At 60.6% G+C, this 22,117-nt stretch overlaps 1 protein-coding gene across 7 annotated transcripts; it reads left to right on the top strand.

Moving 5' to 3' along the window:
• The first annotated feature begins 267 nt into the window (after positions 1-267).
• On the top strand, positions 268-21,850 carry ADCY6 (adenylate cyclase 6). Of its 7 annotated transcripts, none has more exons than XM_047786490.1 (25): positions 351-454; positions 4,452-4,538; positions 4,901-5,759; positions 9,657-9,806; positions 10,200-10,321; positions 10,428-10,539; positions 10,709-10,836; positions 11,309-11,467; positions 11,568-11,709; positions 11,811-11,939; positions 12,215-12,240; positions 12,470-12,617; positions 12,841-12,938; positions 13,122-13,209; positions 13,349-13,465; positions 13,729-13,887; positions 14,184-14,362; positions 15,498-15,533; positions 15,616-15,745; positions 16,060-16,323; positions 17,127-17,331; positions 18,408-18,532; positions 18,754-18,822; positions 21,038-21,527; positions 21,757-21,850. In XM_047786490.1, exons 3-24 carry the CDS (start codon positions 4,902-4,904, stop codon positions 21,524-21,526), a joined length of 3,933 nt encoding a protein of 1,310 aa, XP_047642446.1. In that variant the 5' UTR covers positions 351-454; positions 4,452-4,538; position 4,901; the 3' UTR covers position 21,527; positions 21,757-21,850. The 7 variants fall into 7 exon arrangements, with proteins under 7 accessions (XP_047642452.1, XP_047642448.1, XP_047642446.1 ...); XM_047786491.1 differs by lacking the exon at positions 351-454 and adding an exon at positions 3,196-4,100; XM_047786492.1 differs by lacking the exon at positions 4,452-4,538 and having other exon boundaries at positions 348-454.
• The last annotated feature ends 267 nt before the right edge of the window (positions 21,851-22,117 follow it).

The following is a 22,117-nucleotide window of genomic DNA, read 5'->3' as shown; positions in this document are numbered from 1 at the left end:
CCTCCCCGGGGTCTTGATCCCAGAACAGAAGCCGCTTGTTTTCCCAAGGCTGGGGGAGGGAGCGGCCGGGGTGGGGGGGGAGGGGGCGCGCGGAGGGAGGGGTCCCGTTCTTGGGTGTCCCCCATCCCTAGCGGGTTCCTCCCGCGCGGAGCCGGCCACCCGGCCCGGCGTCCGGGGAGGGGGAGGGGGTGCCCAGACAAAAGGCGCTTGTGCCTTTAAGGCGGGGAGTCCGGGAGCCGGCGGGGAGGGGACTTCTGGATCCGGGGTAGAGGGCGGCTGCGCTGGACAACAAGGGAGGGGGCGAGGGCCGGGCGGACGGCGGACGGCGGACGGCGGGAGGGACGGCCGGGACGCGCGGACACGGAGCAGGACCGCGGGACGGCCGGCCGGCCGGCCGGAGCCCGCGGGGGCGGCGGGGCGGGGGCCCGGGGGAGGCGCCCACCCCGGGCGGCAGGTGAGCCCGCGCGGAGCGGTGTCGAGGGAGGCGGCGCCGGGCGCTCGGGTCCCCGCGCGGCGCCCGGGAGTTTGGTGGTCCCGGCGCGGACGCCGGGGCGGGGGAGCCCGAAGCCGTCGGGGCTGGCAGAGGGCAGGCCGGGAGGAGATGGGGGATCGGGAGCTCCTAGGTCCGGGGCTCGAGACTCGCACCCGCCTTGCCTGCCTTAGGCGTCCCTTCCTCCCCCCGCCCCCCCCGGAGCGAGTTCCCGGCTCGCTGGGAAGAGGGGGAGAGGCGTGTGCTGGGGGAGGGGCCGGCCTGAGGTTTTGGCAGCGGGGCTGTGGGTGAGCCTCGGAGTTTGAGGTAGAGGGTGATTGTGCTTTAGGGGAAAGGCAGGCAGCCTGGGCGCAGGGAAGGTCGCCTTGGGTCTACAGGAGTCCTGCTCCCCTCACCCCAGACCTTGGGAATGAAAGGGCTGGTGTCAAGGCCTGCTGCGGGGTGGGCGGGGAGGGGGGAGTGCAGACTTTATTCAGAACAGGCTCTGGGGCCTGACCGAAGAGCTAGAGGTGGAAGCAGGCGGTGGACTCTTGCCATCGCCTTCGCGTGCTGAACTCCCCCTGCGACTTGGAGGACTCTGCTGGGGGTTGGTGGAGGCGGGAGCTTAACGTATTTAGGGAGACTCCGGGCTAGGGAAGGGAGGGGAGGGTTCCTGGACCTCCAGATACCGGCCCTGGGGAGGCTTCCCTACCAATGGACGGGCCTGGAGTCGAGGCCCACCTCCCAGCGTGGTGGGTGGTGCTGGCACTGAAGTGCCCTGCCTGGGCAGCGCCTTGCGCCTTCAGCCGGTGAACTTTCTGAAGTCATTTTAAATCCTCAGGAGCCTCCTTTTGTCAAAGAGGGCAGGGGCAGAGGGCCTCTGAGGACAGGATGGATGGGAGGTGGCCAGGAAGAGGGTTTGGGCAAAGCAGTGGGCAAAACGGTCCTTGGGGCTGGGCCGTGGCCTGTTTCAGACTCTGGGTCTCAGGCTGGAGGATCCAGCTTCGGGAGGGACTTGGGGTCTGGGAGGCACTGGGCTTCCTTCTGCCTGGCTGAATGGACGTGGCTCTGGCTGGGGGAGCTGGTGGTGCCTCAAGTGGCAGATTTGTGTGAGAGCAAAGAGCCCAGGACCTGGGGAGGAGGGTGGTGGTCTGTGGTTCACAGCGATGGAAGAGGAGTGTTGGGGACCCATATAGGGAAATTTTGTGGCTTTGAACACTGCCCTCCCCTGTTCCCTGCCATAGCAGCCTGGCTTGGGGTACCAGGAGTGACTTCTCCAAGATGGCCAGTGCCTGGAGTGGAGCCCGGGGTGGGCTGGTTGCAGCTGGTTGGACAATTACAGATCTCTGAAGCTATTCCCTCGTGAAGTCAGAGTGTTCTTGCGAGGGTCATGGGTTCCCCTGGACAGTGCCTGCTCCTTCCTCTGTGGCCATGAGCCAGATGCTAGGATGTGCTTCCAGGGGGCTGGGGACGTGGCCAGAAATAGGTCCTTTGGGAACAGAGGTCTGGCCTGTGGGGGTGGGGAGGGAAGGACAGGTCAGGGGACTGGTGAGTGGGAAGAATCTGCCGCCAATGTCGGGGGTGGGGCGGGGCACCTGCTCACCCTGGGCTCTGTCTCACGCACCTCTGGGCACTGACAGCTGAGGACACAGGGGCTGAGAGAACCCAGTTTCCGACGGGCCGGGGAGATGTGGGTTTTTGCATATGCCTTTCCTGTCTTTCCATCTCTCAGACTTTGGCAGAGTTTTGGGTTCACAGCGGTGTAAGGTGGGGAGAAGAACTGATGTTTGTTGCGTGTGTGTTACGTGACAGGTGCCGTTAGCATCTTTGCTTACAACTCTTGTTATTCCCATTTTACAGATGAAGAAACTGTTACAGGGAGGTTAGGTTACTTGTCCAAGGCTGTGAAGCTAGCAAATAGTCACAGTAGGGTTCGAAACCTGGTCTCACTCCAAAGATCATGTTTCTGATGAAGTGTGTTGAAGAGCCAGGCTTTCTTTGGTGACCTTTTCTAAATGCCAGCCTGACCAAAAGCCGTGGGATTTTCGATCCATCCCTCCAGCTGGTGCTGTCGGTGATGTTGAGGGGTTCGAGAGCCTGCGGGTCTGTGGGATATAGGCGAAGGGAGGGCGAGAGAACTTGGCAGAGGGTGAACCAAGGATGGGGGTTTCCAGCGTGCAGAGAGGTCCCCCGTCTTCCTTCTGCTTTCTGGGCCCCTAGGTGTCTGCTTGGAGCACCGCTTCTGTGGCTTGAGCATCTGGTCCTGGGGCCACCTGAGGCAAGCGCTGGGTACACTGCCCCTTGCCCCCTAGTGAGTACAAATGTCAGTGCTGCTAGCTCTGCAGGGTTAAGTACGAAGAGCCCCTCAGGGTGCTCTGTGGCCGTGGAGGAGTGTGGCCCTGCTGGGGACACGGGCATCCATGGATGACCGTACTCTCACCCTCACCTTCTGGGCCTGGGCTTGGCCGGGAGACAGACCGAGGGTGCTGTCATGGAGCCCTCCCACCCCAGGTCAAGACACCTTCCTCCTGGAGATGTGAGATCTGGACCTGACTTGGTGACTCGTGATCTCTAGAGCTTGGGCCAGCCCTGTGCACTGTCACGGACGTTATTTCTTTTGCTTCCTTGCTTTTTTTGGCTGCGGTGTGCAGCAGCTTGATGTGGGCTCTCAGTTCCCAGACCAGGGATTGAACCCAGGCTGCAGCAGTGAAAGTGCTGAATCATAACCACTAGACCACCAGCGAACTCCGCTCCCCACCTCCTTTCTTTTCCTTTCCTTTGCTTTCCTTTTTTTCCTGTCACATCCGTCCTGTGCCTTAGGTGGCCACAGGATCAGTTTCACAGAGTTTTGGTGAAGATCAGAGGGACTTAGGTGTGTGAAAAGACCTTGAAGACTTTAAAGCAGAGAAGAAAGTGCATGGGAGTGTTATCCAGCCAGCCAGCCACCCAGCGAACATTTATTCCTCTGTGGCTATGAGCCAGATGCTAGGATGTGCTTCCAGGGGGCTGGGGAAGCCCCTGCTAGGTATTGCAGATGTAACAGGAGTAGGACAGGGCCAAATCCTTGCCCTCGAGAAGTTGGCATTCCAGTTAGGAGAGACAGACAAAGAATAAGAAAAATATATAGAATGGCAGTTGCTGATAAGAGCGGTGGAGAAAAATAAAGCATAAAGCTCGGAAGAGAGATTAGGGAGCTCCAGGAAAGGGGTTGCTATTTTAATAGAGCGGTCAGGGAAAGCTCACTGATAAGGGGACATTTGAGCTGTGACCTGGAGGCGCTCTTGTTCCAGGCAGAGGGAACAGCAGGCACCAGGGTCCCAGGCTGGCCTGTGTGTGGCGTGTTAGGGAACAGCAAGGAGGCTGAGGGTACCGGAGAGCAGGGAGGAAGATGAAGCATCGGAGGATTATCGTGACTGGTTATTAGTTCTTGTTAGCCACTCTGTACCAGTGCCCTGGAGCATGCGCTCTGTCTTTTCAGGATATCAATGTATTGAGTCCCTGCTGTGAGCCACACTCAGGGCTTGGGGTGCTCGGGGCGGGAAATAAAGTGCCAAGCAAAACTGAAGGCATCCCTTATCGTCAGAGGGGCGAAGTCACACATTAAACAAGGGGTGACTTAATTATCACTGTGGTAAGTACAAGGCAGAAAATGTACAGCAAGTGCACAGGGGCCCAAACTTCGTCTGATGGGCGAGCTGGGACACGGTCCCTGAGGAGGTTACATTGAAGCTGTAACCTGAAGGAGAAGTTGGATTTAACGAGGCGAAGAGCGCGCGGTGTGTGAGTGTGATGGGGAAGGGGCTAGAAAGAGATCCCCTGTTGGACAGAGGTTCTGGACTGGCAGCTCACAGGCTGAATTCATTCCATAGATGTGATTTATTTGGCTTTGCAGGGTTGAAAAAAATGTGAATTACTTGCCAACATTTAAAAATCAGGAGATGTTGCTTTAAAGTCTCTCTCTCTCTTTTTTTTTTTTTTCCAGCTTCTGTCGAAAAATCAGATCAGGCTCCCCTAGGACACCAGTGGCCACCATCTCCCAGGGCAGGGTGGTGCCTGCCACCTGCTTGGGGTGCGTCCTCTGCCTCCTGAATGGGGTGGCTTTTCTCATTGACACGGGCACTTGAGTCTGTAACCACCAAGAAATCAGTGCCTTTTAGGGAGGAGGTCAATGTTTAAGTGAGTTGCTTTGGAGGCAGGCAGATCTGGGTTAGAATCTTGCTTCTCACACTTGTGTGGCCGCCTGACCTGGGGCAGGTGCTTTCAGGTCCCTCTGCTCCCGTTTCCTTCCCCAGTTGGATGGGGCTGCCCTGGTGGTCCTGAGTCCTTGGAGGAGGAGGAGGAGGTGTCCGCAGCGCTCAGCTTGGCAGCCGGAAGTGCTCCGTTAATGGTGGTGGTGGTCTCACCCCCCTCTCATTCGTTTCCTCCCAGCAGCATGTCGTGGTTTAGTGGCCTCCTGGTCCCCAAAGTGGATGAACGGAAAACAGCCTGGGGCGAGCGCAATGGGCAGAAGCGTCCGCGCCGGGGGACTCGCACCAGTGGCTTCTGCACACCCCGTTATATGAGCTGCCTCCAGGAGGCACAGCCGCCCAGCCCGACCCCTGCCGCTGCCCCTCGGTGCCCCTGGCAGGAGGAGGCCTTCATCCGGAGGGGCGGCCCAGGCAAGGGCGTGGAGCTGGGGCTGCGGGCGGTGGCCCTGGGCTTCGAGGACCCGGAGGCGACCGTGGCCGGCGGGGCGGCCGAGGTGGCCCCCAACGTGGCCCCCAGGAGCGGGCGAGCCTGCTGGCGCCGGCTGGTGCAGGTGTTCCAGTCGAAGCAGTTCCGCTCGGCCAAGCTGGAGCGCCTGTACCAGCGGTACTTCTTTCAGATGAACCAGAGCAGCCTGACGCTGCTGATGGCGGTGCTGCTGCTGCTCACGGCGGTGCTGCTGGCCTTCCACGCTGCGCCTGCCCGCCCCCAGCCTGCCTACGTGGCCCTGCTGGCCTGCGCCGCCGCCCTCTTCGTGGCGCTCATGGTCGTGTGCAACCGACACAGCTTCCGCCAGGACTCCATGTGGGTGGTGAGCTACGTGGTGCTGGGCATCCTGGCGGCTGTGCAGGTCGGGGGCGCCCTGGCGGCGCACCCCCACAGCCCTTCCGCGGGCCTCTGGTGCCCCGTCTTCTTCGTCTACATCACCTACACGCTCCTCCCCATCCGCATGCGGGCAGCCGTCTTCAGCGGCCTGGGCCTCTCCACCCTGCACTTGATCTTGGCCTGGCAACTCAACCGTGGTGATGCCTTCCTCTGGAAGCAGGTGGGTGGTCCGAGAGGTAGGCATGGGGGTGCCAGGCCCCGAATGAGGAGGGGTCTGGGAAAGGGAGGGTGGGTGAGCCAGGGGTGGACGGGCGGCTGCGGGCTGTCTGGCTGTGTCTGGGAGGAGGGGCAGGTGTGGGGAGGCCACGTTGCAGGGTGAGTCTCTCTCTTTGGGATCTGGGGCAGGAGGCACTGCAGCGGGGAGGGAAGGCTCCAGGACCCGAGCCTTCCTGTGCTCTGTCCCCACAGGCCCGTCTCCAGCTCTTTAGCCTGAGGCCCTTGAGAGAGTGCGGCCTGCAGAGGCACCGTGTAGGCTGCAGGTGGGAGTGTGGTGTTTAGTCGCAGGGTGGGCCAGGGCTAAGAGGGCAGGGCAGGCGACACCAGAGCTTGGCATCACTGGCCTGAGGTGATACCTGAGACCCAGGCCCTGGCTCCTTCCCTGCAAGGCAGCTCCAGGCGGGGATGCGGAGGGATGCAGGAGGTTTTGGATGGAGGAAGAGTGAGCAAGGAGTTGCCTCTCTCCTGGACTGAGGCCAGCTCAGAGAGGACAGGGAAGGTGATGAGTGGGTCGCTTCTCTCCTGGGCCGGGAGTGGTTTGGGGACCGACTGTGGACAAGGGGGCCCTTAGGCTCTGGCCTCACTTCTGCCCTCTCCCCACCGGGCACCGGCAGCCCACCTGAGGCTCTTTCCCTGCCCGCTGCTGCCTCTGGGTTCTGAGTGGTGTGTGCGGTGAGGTTGTCGTAAGGGCTGGGCTGCAGGTACACGTGGTTATCCAGTGGGCTGCATTTTTGTGAAATCATGGACACTAACTCGGCCTCTCCCAGCCTTCATTTCCCAGCCTGTAACACTGGGGTAAAAGCAGTGTCTACCTCACGATGTTGCTGCCAGGGCTCCACCCTCTCCCAGGGGCAGCTTTCTCACCTGGAGGTAGGGAGGTGTGGGGAAACTGGAGGGGAGGGGGCCCAGCCAAGGGGCTTCCAGAATGTCCCCCTTGCAGAGAGACATGCGCTGGTCGAGTTGGCTGTGTCATGTCACCCTCCTGACCAGGGACCAGGCGGTCTTGTCCAGCTGATCCTTCAGGGGCTGCTGGAGGCACAGCCCCCCAACCAACACACCTTGCGAGCCCTCCCTTGGCACCCTGATCTGGACGGTGGTGTCCTCTGTCTGGCTCAAGGTTTGAGGGAGCCAGCCTCTGCCTTGCCCAGGGCTTATGGCCTGTAGCCCACCCTAGCCCCACCCACAAAGAGGAAGGTGCCCGGGGCTCCCCGGCTGAGAAGCTGGGTGCTCTGGCTTGGTGCCCTTCCCTGCCCAGCCTGTGCTCTGGAACAGAACGTACCTTTTTTTAAGAGTAACCTTATAGCCGGTTTGTTTGTGGAGCGCGTACCCACAGGGCACCGGCTGATCTCTTAAAGGGCCAGGGTCCTTCCGCCGCTGCACCCCCCTCCTCTCCAGGGTAGCGGACACCCTGGGCTTTGGAGTGTTGGACTGCCCTCTTGGGGAAGGAGGAGCTTGGAGGTGGTGCCTCCCTTCCCCCACCCTCTTGGCTGGCCAGGGGTGGGTGGGTGTCTCTTCCCTGCTCTCAGCTGGCCTGGTGCCCAGAGCCCGGCCCAGGGCCTGACTGGGAGGCACAGCCCCATGGAGGCCAGGACTGTGCCAGCCTCCTGCCTCCGCCACCCCGCCCCCCGCCCCGGGGCACCCAGTGGCAGCCTCACCCAGTGGGGCTTGGCAGGCCCATTCTCGGGGCAAGTAGAGAAAGCTGCCCCCTTTGCCAGTCCTGGGGCCAGGGCTGCCCACACGCCTCCTCTGAGCTGAGAAGGATTCCCAGCGCCCCGCTGGCCTGCGGGTTTCTGGATGCGAGGGGCAGCGGCCTCCTCTCCTGGCTCCTCGGGCAGCCCCTTCTGATGCAGCTCCTCATCCTCCTTGGAGCTCCCCGCTCAGACACGCTGAGCGGTCACCCGGGACCCGGCCCAACCTGCAGTCTCGACGGTGGCCTGGCATCCATTTTTTCTCAGAGGCGGACAGGGGGCTGTGTACGGATCTATTTCAGTCTCTTGTCCCCCTTCCCCTTCCCTCCACCGTGACTCACATTTTCCTCCTGGGCTCCTAGGGCCAGGAAGGGAAGTCGCCTGGTTTGCCCCCCTCTCCTTCTCCCCCACTGGGGGCTATTCTTAGAAACCCTCGAGGGAGATAGTGTGCCCCCCTGTTCACCCCTGCGGCCGGGAGGGGGCCCTTGTGAGCCGGACTGAGAAGGGAAGCTGGGAGGCCAGTCCTTGCGGTGGGAGCTGGAAACGGCTCCGGCTCCGGGGTTTGGCCGGACCCCCCCCCCCCCCGTCCATCTCACCCAAGCAAAATGAAACCCAGGTCCCAGCGCCTGAGCCACATGCCCAAGTTTGCAGGACTAGTTCTGGTTCCAGAACTCCTGGCTTCCCGTGGGTGCCCTTGCCCTCCCTTCTCCCCAAACCAGAGCCCTGCCCCAGCCAACTCTGGGGTGGAGCCACAAGTGCCAGGTTAACCCCTCAATTTCCAGAAACCCTGAGGCCAGCTTCCCTGAGCTTTGCTCTCCAGGCAAAGCTGCTGCCGATTGGAGTCCTAGGGTGTGGGGCGTGGTGGGGCCAAGTGGTAGGGGTGGCTGGGCATGGCGGCCTCCCATCCAGTTAGGAAGGGTTCTTCGTGTCGGTAGAATTGATGATGACTCCCAAGCCTGGGTTCTGAGGCTGGGCCTCAAGAGCCTGGGCGAATGGAATGAATAGGAATCTTAGGAACCCGGAATGTATTATACAGCATGGGTGGGACACAGCTTTGGAGTCTGACTGTCCTGGACTCAAGCCCCACACCAGCTGCTTCCAGCTGTGTGATCTTGGGCAAGTTACATGGCTTCTCTGTGCCCGAGTCCCTCACCTTTAAAATGAGGTAGTGTTGCAAAGAACTCTTTCAGGGTTCCCTTGTGGTTCAGTGGGTTAAGGATCTGGCGTTGTTACAGCTGTAGCGTGGGTTCAGTTCCTGGCCTGGGAACTTCCACATGCTGTGGATGCAGCCAAAAAAAAAAAAAAGTGTCACCAAGTTCCTAAAGCTATAAGAAATACATTTGGTGGAGTTCCTATTGTGGTGCAGCGGAAATGAATCCGACTAGTATCCATGAAGACGTGGGTCTGATCCCTGGCCTTGCTCAGGTGTGAGCTGTGGTGTAGGTTGCAGATGCAGCTTGGATCCTGTGTTGCTGTGGCTGTGATGTAGGCCAGCAGCTGCAGCTCTGATTCCACCCCTAGCCTAGGAACTTCCATATGCCACAGGTGCAGCCCTAAAAAGCAAAAAGCCAAAAAAAAAAAAAAAAAGAAATACATTTGTTAACATATACAGGACACCTGTGGAACCTAGGCATGTTGTAGGCAGCCAACAGATTGGCTCCAATAATGATGATAATACTCACGTCATGGCAGGAAGGGACCTTAGAGATCTTATTTTCCTCCTCCGGTTCTAGATGAGCAAACAGAGGCCCAGAGAGATGGGGCGACCTGTCCTGGGCACTCACAGGAGGAGTAGAGCTCAGGTCTCCTGGGTGTTGGACTATAAGGAGAAGCATGCGCAGAAGGAGCGTCTGTCTTTTGTGCCGGTTGTCTGTGGGGCAGGAAGTCACAGTGGGCTGGGCCCAGGCCCGGTGACCTACCTGGCCCTGGTTGGTACTTCTGTTCCTGGGAGCTGTGAGAAGATCACATTTCTAGGCAGGGAACTGGAGTCCAGTGGGGAAGGGGGAGGCATATTGCAGGGGTGGGGACAGCCTGGGGAAGACAGAGCACAGGTCCCTGGCTTCTTCCCCGGAGCAGTGCATCCAGAGAGCCTAGCTAGTTGCACCTGTGCCTGTTGGCAGTGGTCACCATCTGTCTCGGCCACCCTCCCGCAGCTCGGTGCCAACATGCTGCTGTTCCTCTGCACCAATGTCATCGGCATCTGCACACACTACCCGGCTGAGGTGTCGCAGCGCCAGGCCTTTCAGGAGACCCGTGGTTACATCCAGGCCCGGCTGCACCTGCAACACGAGAATCGGCAGCAGGTGGGGCTGCTCTCCCTGGTCACGGCCTCCCTCCAGCCTCATCTGCACGTAACTCGCAGATCGGATCCACTGCCTCGTGCAGCTCCACGGAACACGTGTGAATGATTGCCCCTGATTGTGCATCACCGAGGCCCTTGGCCCCTGGGTTCTTGTCCTGTCCGAGGGTGGGAGGGAGTAGCTGGAGTACATCTGAGAGGTGGAGTGAGGTAGTCCGAGAAGGCCGAGATGCATGTCTGCCAAGGGCTCTGATGGGGGAGGCCCAGACCACGGTCCAGAAGGGAAGCTCAGGTCTCCAGGGAGGTCTAGGAGGGTTCTGGGGATGTGCAGCGACCATGAGGGGTTAAAATGTGAGGCCAAGGAGATAATGATGCCCTGTTGAAACGGTTGGCCTAGGAGCGGCTGCTGCTGTCCGTGTTGCCCCAGCACGTTGCCATGGAGATGAAAGAAGACATCAACACAAAGAAAGAAGACATGATGTTTCACAAGATCTACATCCAGAAGCATGACAACGTCAGGTAGGGTGGGGGTGGGAGGGTACCAGGAGTCGGGGTGGGGTGGGGGCGGATCTGGGAGTCTCTGAGGGTCACGTGGCCCTTCTCTCCTGCCGTCATCTGTCTACAGCATCCTGTTTGCCGACATTGAAGGCTTCACCAGCCTGGCATCCCAGTGCACCGCGCAGGAGCTGGTCATGACCCTGAACGAGCTCTTTGCCCGGTTTGACAAGTTGGCTGCGGTGAGGGTGCTGGGGCTTGGGGGTGAGGCTGACCCTGGGGTAGGGGGCTGCAGGGAGCAAGCCTCCCTGGCAGCAGCTTTGCGGGGTGGGCGCCAATGGAGTCTGCAGTGAGGATGGTGGGCCAGGCAGGGGATGCAGAATAAAGGTGATGCTCTCCCAACTCCTTTAGGAAAATCACTGCCTGAGGATCAAGATCTTAGGGGACTGTTACTACTGTGTGTCAGGGCTGCCAGAGGCCCGTGCAGACCACGCCCACTGCTGCGTGGAGATGGGCGTGGACATGATCGAGGCCATCTCGTAAGCACGCCTCCCCCCAGGCTTCCTGCGGCTGAGGGTGCCCAAGCCTGCTCCTGCCTTCGCTGTGTCCTCAGGGTTGTTGCTCAGTCTTGCCCGTGTCTCTGTCTTGGAGATCTATCACTGGGGAGGGGGCTGGATCTTTCTTCAGCGGGCCCCCTGTGCCCCTGAGACCCCAGCTGGCTGGGATGGGCTCAGGGGGCTTGGGCTGGAGAGAGTGCCAGCTGTGGAGGCCTGAAGGGAGGGGAGTGGGCCTTCTGTCCTGGCTCAGTTCCGTAAGATGCTGCTGGGCCCCTGCTGGTGAACAGGGTTCTCGAACATTTGCCCTCAAACCCCATGCAGCCTCCTGCCCGAGCCCGCTGAGGCCGATCTCCTGTGCCTGGGTCTGTCCTTGCCCACTGGGCCCCAAGGGGAACTCAGGGCCTGGGAGTGGGGAGGACCGTGCTGGGAGCTAAGCCACGCCGCCTCCTCCCAGGCTGGTGCGCGAGGTGACGGGCGTGAACGTGAACATGCGCGTGGGCATCCACAGCGGGCGTGTGCACTGCGGCGTCCTCGGCCTGCGGAAGTGGCAGTTCGACGTGTGGTCCAACGACGTGACTCTGGCCAACCACATGGAGGCGGGGGGCCGGGCCGGGTGAGTGTGGGTCCAGGCGGCCGGGGTTGGGGGGTGGAGAGGGGGGTGGCAGCCAGGCCGGCGGGAAGCTGGGGTCTCACTGTCCTGTTCCCTCCCGCAGCCGCATCCACATCACTCGGGCCACGCTGCAGTACCTGAACGGCGACTACGAGGTGGAGCCAGGCCGGGGCGGGGAGCGCAACGCCTACCTCAAGGAGCAGCACATCGAGACCTTCCTGATCCTGGGCGCCAGCCAGAAACGGGTCAGGGCCAGGGCGAGGCGGGCAGACGGGCCAATGGGGGGAGCCGGCAGAGCCCGCCTCTGGGCCCCTCTTCCGAGCCTGCGCCCGTGCTGCCCACACAGAAGGAGGAGAAGGCCGTGCTGGCCAAGCTGCAGCGGACCAGGGCCAACTCCATGGAAGGGCTGATGCCACGCTGGGTGCCCGACCGCACCTTCTCCCGGACCAAGGACTCCAAGGCTTTCCGCCAGATGGTGAGGGGCCCACAGCACCAGGACCCGCCGCCTCACTGTCTCGTCTCCCTCACCGTTCTCTGCCCCTGCCCTCCTCTGCCTTCCTCGTCCCTGCTGTCATCTCCATGTCGCCTTCCTGGTGTCGGGGGTCGGGGCTGATTTCATCCCAGCGGGTCCCAAGCCTCCCAGAGTCCATGGGGAGACCCCTCGGCACAGTGTTGCGGGTGGAGAAGGGATTGTAGCGGGGAAGGTGGCCCGCCCCTCATCTCACTCACACGCTCTGTCCCCTTCTCCAGGGCATTGATGACTCCAGCAAAGACAAGTAAGTCGGGTGCTTGAGGAGGGGGAAGGGGAGGGCGAAGGTGCTGGCACCTGGGACACGGCTGAGGAGCCTGGGTCCTTGCCCAGGACCTGAGAGGTGCCGTGTGGGAGCAGGTGCCGCACACCCGGCTGGCACTCCTCCTTTGAGGGCTGCCCGTGCCCTCCACTTCTCCTTGACTGTCACATGGCACTGCTCATGCACTTGGTGAAGCTGTGTCCCCTGCCCTCAGCCGAGGTGCCCAGGACGCCCTCAACCCTGAGGATGAGGTGGACGAGTTCCTGGGCCGAGCCATCGATGCCCGCAGCATCGATCAGCTGCGCAAGGACCATGTGCGCCGGTTCCTGCTCACCTTCCAGAGGGAGGATCTTGAAAAGAAGGTTTGGGGGGATGCGAGGGCAGAGGGTGAGGGCTGGGGGAGGAGGGGGTGGACCAGCAGGGAAGTCTCAGCACAGGGGAGGGAACAGGAGAGGTTCCTGGGGAACGGGGAGGGGGGGAGACCACCACAGGGCACAGCGGGGATTCCTGTCAGCTGGGCCAACTGGCAGTGCCCTGCCTCCCCCAGGGCAGAGCCAGCGCCCAGCTCAGTCTCCTCTCCCTCAGTACTCGCGGAAGGTGGACCCCCGCTTCGGCGCCTACGTGGCCTGTGCCCTGTTGGTCTTCTGCTTCATCTGCTTCATCCAGCTCCTCGTCTTCCCACAGTGAGGGCCCCGCCCCTCCCCCCTTGGTTTCTCTTCCCTCCAGCACGCCCCAGAACCTTCCTAGACACCCATGAAAGCACACAGTGCCTGGGGCCCGCACCCTGCCCGCCTGGGGGGTGGGGGTGGGACAGGGATGCCCAGATCTCCCTAAGTAACGCCTTCCCTGGCCCTCTTGTGCCCCAGCTCAGCCCTGGTGCTTGGGATCCATGCCGGGATCTTCCTCCTGCTGCTGGTCACCGTGTTGGCCTGTGCCGTGTACTCCTGCGGCTCTGTACGTGGGGGCCTTCCAGGGCTGTGGGGAGGCCAGGCCAGGGGTGGCGAGGGAGGAGAGGGCCACGCCTCTGCCATCAGGCCCACCCCTGGGTGGCCTTACCCCTTGGCTAATGTAGCCTCCGATTCTCTCCCGGCAGCTGTTCCCTGAGGCCCTGCGGCGTCTGTCGCGCAGCATCGTCCGCTCTCGGGCACATAGCACTGCGGTTGGCATCTTTTCGGTCCTGCTTGTGTTCACTTCCGCCATTGCCAACATGGTAAAGATCCAGTGGGAATTCTTCTGCCCCTTCTCTGTGCCGGGCACTGTTCTGGGTGCTAGGGGTGCAGAGGGGAAGGAGTCACGATTCCTGCCCAAAGCAGGGGTGAGGTTCACCCCAGTCCTCCCCCCTTGCTGTCCCTACCTCTTGTCGTCCCTCAGTGGGAGTGTGGGCCCCTGGGGTATGAGGGCCCCCCCCCCCCGGCATGGCCCTGGACCTGTCCCCTCCTTGGTTACTCTGATACGCCTCCCTCACCTTTGCAGTTCACCTGTAACCACACCCCCATACGGACTTGTGCAGCCCGGATGCTGAATCTGACACCTGCTGACGTCACCCCCTGCCACCTACAGCAGCTCAATTACTCTCTGGGCCTGGATACTCCCCTGTGTGAGGGCACCGCACCCACCTGCAGCTTCCCTGAGGTGTCCAAGCAGCGCTCAGGCGGGGTGGGGGCGGGGTCCTGATCAGAACCAGTTATTGAGTGCTCTGTGCCAGGCCTGGCGATGTGCACTGGGGACCCAGGACCTTACCAGAGTCCCCAGCTCCAGGAGCAGCCGGGGGCCCCGGTGTTCCGTAGGGGTGTGTGGAGGGTGAAGGAGGTTCGGGGCTTGGGGTTGTGGAGGGGAGCCTGGGGTTGGCAGGGGCGTGGGGCTCTCCCTGCTTGGGGGCGCTGTGTCCCCTGCCTTCCCCCAACACTGCCTCTGCCGTGGCCCCCCAGTACTTCGTCGGGAACACGCTGCTGAGTCTCTTGGCCAGCTCTGTCTTCCTGCACATCAGTAGCATCGGGAAGCTGGCCATGATCCTTGTCCTCGGGCTCATCTATTTGGTGCTGCTCCTGCTGGGTCCCCCGGCCACCATCTTTGACAACTACGACCTACTGCTTGGCGTCCATGGCTTGTGAGTTTATCCTCAGCCCCTTTAATCCCCTAGGAGCCTCTACCTGCCCCCACCCCCCGCCAGGTCACTGTGAGCCTCTCCGGTGCAGTGTGCTACCACTCACCCCTCACGTAGGGGGAAAGGAGGCAGCATGTGGCCCCCAACAGTCACTTCAGGGAAACCCCAGTCCTGGGAAATCCCTTCATGTTTAGGCCGGATAGCAAGAAAGGCGCCCTTCTCGCATTTGCATGTTGCTTTCATATCCACTCTTAACTGCCTGTGGGTCACACAGCTGCTTGGTGGTAGAGCCCTGGCAGGAACCAAAACTCTGACTCCTGCTTGAGGGCCTTGCTTGGGCCAGCACATTGGCTTTTCCTCTGCAAACCCCACCCTTCGTGGTTCTTGGCCATAGCTTGATGTGATAGAAAAAGCCCCTGGAGTCCGTTGGGTTTGAATCCTTTCCCTGCCACTCATTAGCTGTGTGACCTTGGACAGGTGAGTTAATGTCTCTGAGCCACTATTGCCTCAGCTATTAAATGGCAGTGCTGGAGTTCCCTCTGTGGCTTAGCAGGTTAAGAATCTGACTAGTATCCCCGAGGACACGGGTTCAATACCTGGCCTCGCTCGGTGGGTTAAGAATCTGGTGTTGCTGTGAGCTGCAGTGTAGGTCGTTTGGATCTGGCCTGGCTGTGACTGTGGCTGGCAGCTGCAGCTCCCATTCGACCTCCAGCCTGGGATCTTCCATATGCCACAGGTTCGGCCCTAAAAAAAAAAAAGTAAATAAATAAAACGGCAGTGCCATCTGCAGCACGGGGTAGTTGTAAAGATTACAGTAACCAGTGTTTATCGAAGGCTCGCCGATGCCAGGCACTGTGTTCAATGAGCCTCTTGCCTGCTTTATTGAAATCAGATCACTCTTGTATTGATGAGGAAACGGAGGCTTAGAGAGTTAAGCAAGCTGTCCCCAGTTACGTAGCTGGTGAGTGGAGGAGCCAGGAGGGGAACCTCTGCTCTTAATGAGTGAATGTCAGCAAAAGCCTTGGCCCGGTGCCTGGTTTATGGTGCTCAGTAAACGCAGTTTCTGTCTCCCCTTCCATGCCCGGACCTAGCAACCCAGGAAGAACCGATGACTTTGTCTCTTGTGTCTTCCTGCCAGGGCTTCTTCCAACGAGACCTTCGATGGGCTGCACTGGTGAGTGAGGGCTCTAGGGCAGTGAAGGGTGGGCCTGCCGGATGCCTCCTTCAGACCCTGAGCCCGCCTCTGCTTCCCTCAGCCCAGCTGCAGGCAGGGTGGCACTCAAATACATGACCCCGGTGATTCTGCTGGTCTTTGCACTGGCGCTCTATCTGCATGCCCAGCAGGTGGAATCGACTGCCCGCCTGGACTTCCTCTGGAAACTGCAGGTGACTGGCCGGGCCTCTGGGGGAGGGGCAGGGTCCTGGGGGCAGAGCCTGGGCTGTGCCGGGCATCTCCTGGCTGGCCAAGGCTCAGGCCGCCCGGAGCCCACCCTGGCTCCATGCCTTCTCTGTGCCCACCCCTGGTCCCTGGCCTCATCCTGTCCCTGCCCCCTTTACCCCCTTGCCTGTTCTTTAGGCCTCACCTGCCCGTCCCTTTCTTCTTCCACGTGGTTCCCTCTTGATGCCCATCTCCAGGCGCTGGCCGCGGCACCCACCCCTTGTGAATGTTGGGCAGTGGGTGATGGGTGTGGTGTCCACAGGCAACAGGGGAGAAGGAGGAGATGGAGGAGCTGCAGGCATACAACCGGCGGCTGCTCCATAACATTCTGCCCAAGGATGTAGCGGCCCACTTCCTGGCCCGGGAGCGCCGGAACGACGAGCTCTACTATCAGTCGTGCGAGTGTGTGGCCGTCATGTTCGCCTCCATTGCCAACTTCTCCGAGTTCTACGTGGAGCTGGAGGCAAACAACGAGGGTGTCGAGTGCCTGCGGCTGCTCAACGAGATCATCGCCGACTTTGACGAGGTGCTTGTCCAGGCGGCAGGTGCCGGCAGAGGGCGGAGGGACCTGGGGACCAGAGGAGTGGGGGGAACGTTGGAGAAGAAGGCCGGGGTTGGAGGGGCCGGTTGGGACTGGGAGGAGGAGGGGAGCTCGGACGGGACCCAGGGGCGGGGAAGGGGCCAGGTGGTTCAGTGACGTCAGGGAGAGCCGCTCACGAGGGCGCGGCACGCAGTGAGGAGCTCAGCCCCGGTGGGACAGGGTCGTCGTTGCTGGGGAGCAAAGGAGGACAGGAGGATCCGTGGGGGGGATGGTATAGGTACCAGGTGGGTGTCATTGACGATCCCAGGAGTCTGTGGACTGTGGCCCCATGAGGCCAAGAAAGCAGGACAGCAGGACGGTCCCCAGAATAGACAAAATGGAAGCAAAATACGAAGACGTGTCCTGACAGCCCAGGCCCGGAACAGCCTGTTCCCTGTTCTGGAGGGAAGGCGCTTTCTCCGTCTGGGGCTCAGTTTCCCCAAAGGCAAGGGTGGTGATCGTCCATGCCTGCCATCCCTCCCGTGGCTCTGGGTTCTCTGAGGGAGCGGTTGACCCGGAGCTGTGTGCTCACGCCCCGGCCCGGGTTCGGATGGCTGCCCGGTGAGGGGGACTCTTTGCCCGCTCCTTAGTCCTGCACCGAGAGCAGCAGCTGGCAGGGGGAGCCCTGCTGACTCAAAGGAGGAGGGCTGTGGAGGCAGGGAAGGGCGCAGCAAGGCCTGAGCCCGGGCCGGGGCCGGGGCCGGGCTGGGCCTCTCCGCCTCCACAGCCGGGCCCCCTGTGCCGCGCAGATCATCAGCGAGGAGCGCTTCCGGCAGCTGGAGAAGATCAAGACCATTGGGAGCACGTACATGGCTGCCTCCGGGCTGAACGCCAGCACCTACGATCAGGCGGGCCGCTCCCACATCACCGCCCTGGCCGACTACGCCATGCGGCTCATGGAGCAGATGAAGCACATCAACGAGCACTCCTTCAACAACTTCCAGATGAAGATCGGTGAGAGGGCCCCGGGCGACGGCAGCTTTTCCCGGGGCCGGTTCTGGGGGACTCGGAGGGCGTCTCACTCCGCCTCGGGAGTCCTGGGGGGGCTTTCCTTTCCTCCCGCCTCCTTCATCACCTGATGTTAAGAGTAGGGAGCATGGAGGTCCTGTCCTGGCGCAATGGAGAGACGAATCTGACTAGTGTCCATGAGGATGCGGGTTCGATCCCTGGCCCCGCTCAGTGGGTTGGGGATCTGGCGTTGCCGTGAGCTGCGGTGTAGGTCGCAGACACGGTTTGGATCTGGTGTTTCTGTGGCTCCGGCGTAGGCTGGCAGCTTTAGCTCCGATTTGACCCCTAGCCTGGGAACCTCCGTATGCAGTGAGTGTGGCCCTCAAAAAAAAGGAATAGAGATCCTCTATTGAGGGCCTACTCTGTGCTGAGCACTATTCTGGGCTTTTTTTTTTTTTTTTTTAAGCACATTTTACTCTTCACATTACTATCCCCTCTTCCAGATAAAGAAAACTGGAGTCTCAGAGAGATTCAGTAACTCAGCCAAGGTTATTCAACAAGTAAATGACTGACCTGGGACTCAAGACCAGGTTTATCTAAACTCCAGGACCTGTGTCCTTGTCTGTGGCCCCTCTGACACGAGGCACTTCCTTTCAGATGAACTGCTAAACGGCAGTGGTTCATAGCGAGGGCTCCGGAGCCCGACTGTCTGGCTTGAATTCTGGCTGTTGCCCTTAGCTGGCGTATTTAGCAAGTCACCTAACTTCTCTAAGTCTCAGTTACCTTTTGTGTAAAATGGGGATGATGATACTACCCTTTACGGCTGTCGAGAGGGTGACAGAGTGCCCAGTTCTCCCCGAGTGGGTGGCCGGGAGAACGCTGGCAGAGCACAGCTGTCTTGACTCAGGGGAGCGCCTCAGCTGACCTGCCTGTGTCTTCTGATCTTTACACTTGGGAGACGTGTCTCTTTTCCACTCTCTCCTCTGGGTCCTTCTAAAGGTGCCGGGGGTGGGTGCCTCCCTGGGCTGACCGTGGAACATCCACTCCTCTCAATTTCTCACTGCTTTCCCCACCCGCCCCAGGGCTGAACATGGGTCCGGTGGTGGCAGGCGTCATCGGGGCCCGGAAGCCGCAGTACGACATCTGGGGGAACACAGTGAATGTCTCTAGCCGTATGGACAGCACCGGGGTCCCTGACCGAATCCAGGTGAGGGGGATGTGAGCAGAGGCTGGGAGGGATCAGGGTCCAGGGAGGTTCCTCGGAGCCCTCTCTGCAGCCAGCTAGAGCAGGGGTAGGGTAGGGGGGGCAGTGTTCTGTGGGGGCTTGGGGAGGGGGGCTAGCATGACCAGAGAGCCCCTGGGCCCCTGCAAATGTAGCAGGAAGGATCCCGGGCTAAGCGGGTTCCCCTCCCACCTCCCCCCCCCCAGGTGACCACGGACCTGTACCAGGTTCTAGCGGCCAAGGGCTACCAGCTGGAGTGTCGCGGGGTGGTCAAGGTGAAGGGCAAGGGGGAAATGACCACCTACTTCCTCAATGGGGGCCCCAGCAGTTAGCAGGGCCCAGCTACAAATTGAGCTGAAAGGACCAAGGTGGGCATTTGAGTGGCCTCTGTGTTCGCTGAGTGAAGCTGTGGTGGGGTGCGCTGAGCCTCCGGAGCCTGCTGACCACAACAGGGGAGACCCCAGCAGGCTGTGCTTGGACCACACTCGCCTGCCCTCAGGCTGGTGAATGAGGGGATACCCAGAGGATTGTGCAAGTGACTTTTATTTGTTTTAACTGGGGGTAGGGCTGTTCTTTCTCCCTTCTTCCAGCTGTTGGGAGCAGGGGTCGGGGGGGGGGGCAGCTGCAGAGGCAGGGGGGAGCCCTCCTGCCAGAGAGATTTAAATTGGCAGCTGGCCACGCCTACCCTTTCCCTGTCTGGGCTGGGCCCTTCCTTTCCCGCTTTTTTCTGGGACTATTTTGTACAAAGGCTGGGGCAGGCTTGAAGAGTGCCTATTCCATGCTTGCCTTTGCTGTGCCTGTATCCCCCAGTCCTGGGCACCCCCCTTCCCCAGCCAGGTCTCTCTCATAGACACAGGGCACTGGGGGCAGATGCTCTGGGCACCCAGCCCTGCCCCTGTTTCAGGGGAATGTTTCCATTTGCCAAATCCTAGTCCCATGATCTGTCCCCAAAGGGGAACAAAGGGACTTCTGACAGCTCAGATTAGCCCCAGTTCCTACACACCTCCAGGTAAAAGGGCGTCTGGTCTCACTGGTACTGTGAAAATGCCCGGCCAGGGAGCAAGCATGGGTGTGGGAACATCAGAAGATCAGGAGCTGGATGTTCACCTGCAGGTGCCAAAGAGAACAGGCCCGCTGGGACAAGGGGCTGCCCGACTCTGATCTGAGGGTCGGGATCCCAGGATTCCGCCACTGCCCCAGCGCTCTCTTGCTGGTTGCCGGCAAGGGGGCATGGAGCCTCTCTACCCCTTCTGTTGCCAAATAGCAAAGGGCCGGGCATAGAGGAAGATGACCCTGATCCAAGCCTGCCCGCCCGGGCCTCTGGCACGGGGAGGGCGTGTGTGTCTGTGTACCCGTGTGTGCATGGCGGTCTGCGCGTGCGTGTCTGTGTCCTGGGGCTATGTGTCCTTGCGCTCCTGCTCCTCAGCTCTCCACCCTGGGTTGCCTCTTTCCTGTGGGCCTCTGTCTTCTGGGAGTAAGGCAGGCTTTCTGATCCCAAGGGATGTAGAGGGGTCCCCAGGTTGCACAGGCGCGGGATGGGGTTTGGTAGCTAGAGGGGGGTGGCCCTGGGGAGAGGAGTCCTTTTTGTGCCAAATCCCTAAGTGCCATTTGGGGGCCACGTGTGCAGCACGACCATCTCCCAGCCTGGGGCAGGGACCCAGGCATCTGCTTGGGAAGTGCCCTGAACCTTGCACTTGAACTATCTGGGGTTTGGTGGGAAGAGGCTCAAGAGTTTCCTGAGTTCCCCAGCTGGTGTCCTGCGACATGGTCTGCCTCAGGGCGGGGGTAGCATGGGGTCCCTCTGAGGACCCAGATTCTGGTACTAGGGGATGGGGAGGGGAACTTGGACCTCGGCCTTCCCCAGCCTTCGGCCTGAGCCCGGCATGCTCCAGGCTCCCGGTCCCCATGAAGCCTGCAGGGGCTGCAGGAGAGTTGGGAGGGCTGGACCCTAGACTCCCTTCCTATCCCTGCCTGCCTTTTCCCCTCTTCCTTGCAAGCTCCTTGCCTCTGGTCTGAATTAGTTGGTGCCTTGGTTTCTTCTCTGTACCTGTTTAAGCCAGGGGCATTAGCTAGAATTTTGCTTGAAGATCACTTTGTTGTGAGGTGTTAGGAAGAGGAGAAGAGGGTCCCAGAGCTGCTGGGTTTGGGGAGCAGAAGGGCCAGGTGGCTCTCCTGCCCTTCCTTATGCCCTTTTGGACGCTAGCTCTTTGCAGAGGCCTGGCTTCTGGCTTGTACTGACTGCTCTGGGGGATCTTCAAACATCAACCAAATGGGCCATTGGTCACTTCATTAGCTAAGGCAGGAGAAGGGGGAAAGACCACTTGGTCCAGATGGAAAGTCAGCTCCCCTCCCCTCAGCTGTATCCCTAGACAGGAAGGGATGCGTGGGCTCCTGGCATGGTGGTAGGGGGGAGATGAGGCTGTAAGGAGACCAGAGTGGGGGGACAGCAGTCTTAGGTGACTTGGGTGACTTGTCTCTGCTTCTTGCCAGGTGGGAGGGGCCTGTCCACACCTGCTCCCCGTACCGCAGTGCCAGCCATGCGCTCCCCCTGGGCTGCCGTTGCCCCCTCCCTCGCCATCCGGTGAGGGAGTCAGTGGATGGGAGGCCCATGGACTTTGGTTTTATAATGTAACCACTGTGGGAGGGGGGGAGGGGGGTGTACCATGTATTTCAGTGAAATATTTAATATATTTAAGTATCAATAAAAATCAAAGTCTTTGTAAAATCCTCTGTTCTCTGCAGCTATTCTGGGCCCTGGGTTGGGTCAGAGGCGGCAGAGCCTGGTGTAGGAGGCAGGCCCCTGCCGGGGGCTCTGCGGAGCCCGCTCACCTGCGGTCAGAGGGCTTCCTTGGGTTTTCTCCCTGCCAAGGTGAAGCCGCAGCATCTTCAGAGAGCACGACTGCTCTAAGGCCCTTCCGCATCACGAGGACCAGTGTGCCTTCCGAGATGTGTTACTCTGACCCCTGCCGCCGTGCATGAGGTCAGGACCCCCCCACCCCACCCCACCCCGGCCCCCCGTGGTGGTCTTTCCAGTACCTTGGCCCCTCCCAAACCAAACACCAAGTTCTGGCTCCTTCGGGAATCTTGGTCCAGCTCTCACAGGAATGTGGGTATCGGAATAATTTCCCTCCCCGTCACTTCCAGCGCACACAAATGACGTCTCGTCCAGTCTGTTTGTTCTGTTTTCTCTATTCCCCTCCTCCTTTTAGTCCGCCGCCGCCGGAACCAGGACACCTCCCTCTCTCCCCTTCCGTGCCCTGCGCCCACAGTCTGTCTGGTCCTTCGGCGAATGCATCCTGCTCAGTACAGAATGAAGTTTCTGTCATTGAGAACAGAGTGATCCATAAACCTGGAAAAGAGAGAGAGGGTCTCAGATGCAGCCAGGTTAGGCTGGATTGGGGTGTGGAGGGCTTAAACCTAGTCCCCGAGACTGCCTCAGGGCTGAAGAGCAGGGGTGCTGATGCAGGGGGGCTACTGCCAATGCGCGGTGGTTAGAAGGGTTGGGGGCGGCAGTGAAGGGAGCAGAGACAGCCCGGCCTCCCACGGGAATGCTGCAGATACCTGTGTCTG

This window comes from Phacochoerus africanus, chromosome 7, assembly GCF_016906955.1.
Source record: "Phacochoerus africanus isolate WHEZ1 chromosome 7, ROS_Pafr_v1, whole genome shotgun sequence".
Classification (NCBI taxonomy): Eukaryota; Metazoa; Chordata; class Mammalia; order Artiodactyla; family Suidae; genus Phacochoerus; species Phacochoerus africanus.
This window is presented reverse-complemented; position numbering and strand designations above follow the sequence as displayed.

Bases quoted from the DNA above. Each gene is read 5' to 3' on its own strand.
- ADCY6 (XM_047786489.1), top strand. From the start codon at position 4,854: ATGGTGGTGGTGGTCTCACCCCCCTCTCATTCGTTTCCTCCCAGCAGC. The intron at 10,322-10,427 runs GTAGGGTGGGGG...ATCTGTCTACAG, and splicing joins CAGAAGCATGACAACGTCAG to CATCCTGTTTGCCGACATTG. The intron at 12,939-13,121 runs GTGAGGGCCCCG...CTTGTGCCCCAG, and splicing joins CAGCTCCTCGTCTTCCCACA to CTCAGCCCTGGTGCTTGGGA.